Source organism: Setaria italica, chromosome IX, assembly GCF_000263155.2.
Source record: "Setaria italica strain Yugu1 chromosome IX, Setaria_italica_v2.0, whole genome shotgun sequence".
Classification (NCBI taxonomy): Eukaryota; Viridiplantae; Streptophyta; class Magnoliopsida; order Poales; family Poaceae; genus Setaria; species Setaria italica.
The window spans coordinates 50,032,378-50,037,141 of NC_028458.1; the positions used below are offsets into that span (position 1 = coordinate 50,032,378).

Below are 4,764 nucleotides of genomic sequence, written 5' to 3' on the forward strand. Positions count from 1 at the left end.
GAGCGCGGGGTACGGGGATGAACGATCAATTCCGTTGGTACCCACAGCGCCAACTTGTACAGTTTCTCAACCAGACAGGTAAGACCGTAGACAATAGTTTACCAGTATATCATACACTGCGACGCAATGCAGATGATATTTTCGTACCCATGATCTTTTTCTTGAGAAAGAAAAGAAGTTTACCCAGCACAAGTTTTTTTTATTTTATTTCACTTTTTGCCAGGAACCTTGTATTTTACTTAAAGTTCCGGGAGAAGAAAATTGCTCAATCAGGGAAGGGCAAAGCCTTTAAAAACCACAGGAAAGTGCACGCAGTATTTTAAGGAGCTCTCTCCACGCCCCCGTGCTCGCTCCCAGGACAGTCCCATCAGCTAGGCAGGCCAGTCCCCCCGCCGCCCCCACCCCTCCCGCTCGCCGGAGGCCCCGGCCGGCGGCGATGGGGCACGGCGCCAGCTGCGGCCGCCCCAGCGAGGAGGTCGACTTCTTCGGCGCCGCGCAGTCGGGCGACCTCGACCGCCTGGCCGCCGCCCTCCGCTCCCGCCCGTCGCTGCTCGCCCGCAGCACGCTCTTCGACCGCCTCTCCGCGCTGCATATCGCCGCCGCGCACGGCCACCTCCAGGTACCACGAGGCGGCGAACCGCCAGCGCCACCTCGCTTGCCTCTTGATTTCACTCAGTCTCGCCGCGGCCACCCACTCCTCTCCCGGTTTCTTGCCGCCGCCGACTAACTGCGATGTGCGATTCCTTTCCGTCCTCAGGTGGTCTCGCTGGCATTGGATCTTTGCGTGCACCCGGACGTCGTTAACCGCCACAAGCAGGTTCGCACGCCGCCGCCGCTTCATGTTCTCCCTCTCTCCTCTGTTGTTCCCGCCTGACATCTCGGGCCTTCAATTTGTCGCAGACGGCGCTGATGCTTGCGGCGATGCACGGGAAGACGGACTGCGTCCGGCGGCTGCTCGACGCCGGCGCCAATGTGAGCCTCACGGACACCGTATTGGTGGTTGCAACTTGCGGTTGCTGGTCATGGAGTCGGAATACTAAATGGCGCTTCCCTTCCCTGCTTGGGTGTGCAGATCGTGATGTTCGATTCGTCGCACGGGCGGACGTGCCTGCACTACGCGGCGTACTACGGCCACGCCGACTGCCTCCGGACCATCCTCTCGGCGGCCAAGTCGGCGCCGGTGTCGGAATCCTGGTTGGCCTTCGTCGCCCCGGAGACACCACCGTCCTTGGTGCTCTTCGCTAATCTGTTCTCAGCTGTGGGGATGCAGGGGGTTCGCGCGCTTCGTGAACGTGCGGGACGACACCGGGGCGACGCCGCTGCACCTCGCGGCGAGGCAGGGCTGGCGGCGCTGCGTCCACGTCCTGCTCGAGAACGGCGCCATCGTGTCCGCCTCCAGTGGCGCCTTCGGGTCGGGATTCCTCCCCTCCCATGTCAATCAAACGGCGTATTTTTATGTGAAAAAAAAATCGCACCTTTTGAGGAAACTTTTGTCATGTATTTGACTCGAGCGCGCGCTCCTGCAGATTCCCCGGGAGCACGCCGCTGCATTTGGCCGCGCGCGGCGGCAACCTCGACTGCGTCCGGCAACTCCTCTCCTGGGGCGCCGACCGCCTCCAGCGAGACTCCGTCGGGTGTGTAACCATTTCTTTCTGAAATGCCGATGCAATGTTACCTTCAGAGTTCAGTAGTAAATCTGAAGCGACTGCGTTCGTCAGTCCATTCCGCGCCGTACTTACTGATGCGGTGGGTTGGTTGATTTCCTTCCTTCCTGCAGGAGAATTCCGTACGAGGTTGCCGTGAAGCGAGGGCACGTCGCGTGCGCGGCGCTGCTGAACCCGTCGTCCGCGGAGCCCCTGGTGTGGCCGTCCGCGCTCAAGTTCATCAGCGAGCTCGAACCCAACGCCAAGTCCCTGCTCGAAGCGGCGCTGATGGAGGCCAATAGGGAGAGGGAGAGGAGGATCCTGAAGGGGACCAAGAACGCATTGCCGTCGCCGTCGCGTTCCGATGACGCCGCCATAGCTGAGGTAAATAAATTCCATTGCAAGTTGCGAACAAATATCTCTTCTGGTGCTATTCCTCATGGCATCCTGTCTTGGAATGACTCGAGTAGCTTCGTTACGCTCTGCTGGTATGATCACGAATTACCGAACTTAGTCAAATCCCAAGTGTCACGCTGCACGGTTTAGAGTTTCAACGCAGGGTCACTTGCTCCAAAACGTACTCGCACTATAAACAAGCACCCGTCTTGATCCGAGAGGGACAAGTGACATCTTGAGGAGTGTTAAAGATCAGTATACTATTAAGGACGCTTAACCAGCGGCTGTCAGCTTGATGGCTACTGCTACTGGCTTTTCCGGCAGTATTTTAACACTCTGCTTATCGCTAATGCCAAGCCCGGCACATGTTTGCCAAACTGCGGGCAGCAATGTGCGCATCCACTTGCTCGATCGGCCCATTGCCCATCTGAGCAACCGCGCCAATCCATATGAGCTCGGCATTATCCAAAGCGTCTCTAATCCAAATCAATGTACGATCACACATGCATGATTTGATGATCTGGTCTGCGTTCCCCGTGGCGCGGATCTTGTTTCGGAGTAGATGGCTAACACCCACAGGTGCGGCGTGACCGTGTGCAGGCTAGCGACGCGGAGGTGTGCAGCATCTGCTTCGAGCAGGCGTGCAGCATCGAGGTCCGGGAGTGCGGGCACCAGATGTGCGCGGCGTGCACGCTGGCGCTGTGCTGCCACGCCAAGCCCAACCCGGCGACGCAGTCCCAGCTGCTGCCGACCTGCCCCTTCTGCCGCGGCGGCATCGCGGCGCTGGTGGTGGCAACGCGGGCGCCGGCCGGCGGCGACGACGAGGAGGGGAGCAGACTGGAGTCGCCCAGGCACCGGCGGTCGCGCCGGGCCATGAACCTCAGCGGCGACGCCGGCAGCACCAGCAGCCTCATGGGCAGCATCGCCTCGTCCATCGGCAAGATGGGCCGCCGGCGAACGGATAGCAGCGAGCAGGTCGACGACAAGCCGTAGCAAAGCATTCTTTGCTCCTTCACGGAGTCCATCCATCCAGATGAAACCAGTGCATATATGATCGTCGTCGTCATCCTCGCCGCCGCCATCGATCATGGAACGAACAAGCCGTTGTTTTTGTAGATTATTTTTGGCAAATGAGTTATTCACCTGTGAAGATTCATTCGAGGGATCCAGTGCTGTAGATCCGATCGATCATCCGAATAAGCAGCCAGTCCGTCCGTCCTTGCCTCGCAGCCCCCATGCGGCCGTGCTCCCCTCGTTGGAGTTCTTGAAACGCCGCCGTGCGTGTCCGATTCGCAGAGATCTGGCCCGGTCTGATAATGGGAACCCCGGTACAAATCCATGTGACCGATTCATATGATTGCCCGAATGGGACTGCGCCACTCAGGGCCGCCCAGTTGCTGCCCTCAGAATTTGTCCCAATCTCGTCAAGATCTTGGCTCCGGTCCTGCCTGAATTCTGATCTGGGGAGTGTGCCCCAGTGGTGGCGATTGCGCTTTGGATCCCCTGAACAATGGGGGATAATAGAACTGGGGACAGGGATCACCGCAAGTTTCCTCTTGCTCTTGGATCGGACCAACACCAACTCCATCTCGTTCTTTTTGAGAAATGATTTTCACCAACTCCATCTCGTTCTTTTTGAGAAATGATTTTGAGAGACAGGGAGATTGGATTGGATTGGACCAACTGCTGCTAAATGAGATGGAGGGGGGCAACTGCTGCCACTCATTGACGTCATGGCTTGTCTGTCCCCAGTGAGCTGCTGTTAATACACGCTTTATTATACTGGCTGCTGACCGTCTGTTGACTTGTTGGGCCAACTGTGCAGTTCCTGGACCAGCCCGTGAAAAAACATATTTTTTGCAAAAAAAAAACTTGTAATTGGAAAAGATAGGTTTGGCTACACAAGAACTCAAGAGGTGAAACTGTGAACCATGCTCCCTCCTTGGCATGGGTAAAGAAGCATGAGCCTCTCCAGGTTGCAGACAGCTCCCTGACCGTGAGCATCCTCAGCACCTGAGAGTATGATCATCTGCACGGCAGTGCAAACCTGTGTTGCACAGTTCAACAGGAGCATCCGGAAGAAAGAAACACAGTGGGTAAACCTGTGGAAGTTACTAGTAGGAGTACATGAGCTGACAGTGGGCGAGACGACCTTTCGCAGAAAACGAGGAGAGCCGACGTGACATCACTTGGCCAGGAACGCTAGCACTTCCCCGGAAATGTGACGATGTCAGCGGCTGGTGTACGTAGAAAGAAAAGAAAGGCACTGCGCAGCGCAGCGCAGCACTGAACCATGGCGAGGGCGTAAAGACGCTGCAGACAGATTCCTCCCTGCCCTCGTCTTCGTCTCGATCTTTTAACCCTGAGCATTGAACAAACCAAAACCAAACCCATCATGCCGAGAGTTGCAACCGTGGCGTATGGCGAAGGATGCTGAATCGCACGAGGACAATGCGGGTCGTGTTAAGATCCAAACCAGTTTGGCGTGCAGGAGGACCAAAGCTGAGACAGCTGCTGTCGCCAAAAGCAGGGGAACGGACGGATGCATCGACACAGTGCTGGGAGCGGTAGCTCGGTAGATCGAACAGTTGCTGAATATTCTGCATTTTGTCACGTCTACGGGCACACTACATCAGACCAGGCAAACAATTCACTGATGAAAGGAATGCCATGAGTTTAATCGCTGAAAGTACTAGGTAATTGGCAACAAAGACCTGTTGTTACT

The 4,764-nt window shown here is 56.8% G+C and overlaps 1 protein-coding gene across 1 annotated transcript; it reads left to right on the forward strand.

Annotated features, from left to right (window-relative positions):
- Nucleotides 1-326: 326 nt before the first annotated feature.
- Nucleotides 327-3,268, forward strand: LOC101760959 (E3 ubiquitin-protein ligase XB3). Its single transcript, XM_004984673.4, has 8 exons — nt 327-619; nt 758-817; nt 901-972; nt 1,073-1,194; nt 1,271-1,411; nt 1,527-1,634; nt 1,778-2,027; nt 2,640-3,268. Exons 1-8 carry the CDS (start codon nt 437-439, stop codon nt 3,030-3,032), a joined length of 1,329 nt encoding a protein of 442 aa, XP_004984730.1. The 5' UTR covers nt 327-436; the 3' UTR covers nt 3,033-3,268.
- Nucleotides 3,269-4,764: the final 1,496 nt, after the last annotated feature.

Coding starts and splice junctions, on each gene's coding strand:
- LOC101760959 (XM_004984673.4), top strand. CDS start 437: ATGGGGCACGGCGCCAGCTGCGGCCGCCCCAGCGAGGAGGTCGACTTC. Junction 620..757: donor CCGCGCACGGCCACCTCCAG/GTACCACGAGGC, acceptor TTCCGTCCTCAG/GTGGTCTCGCTGGCATTGGA. Junction 2,028..2,639: donor ATGACGCCGCCATAGCTGAG/GTAAATAAATTC, acceptor GACCGTGTGCAG/GCTAGCGACGCGGAGGTGTG.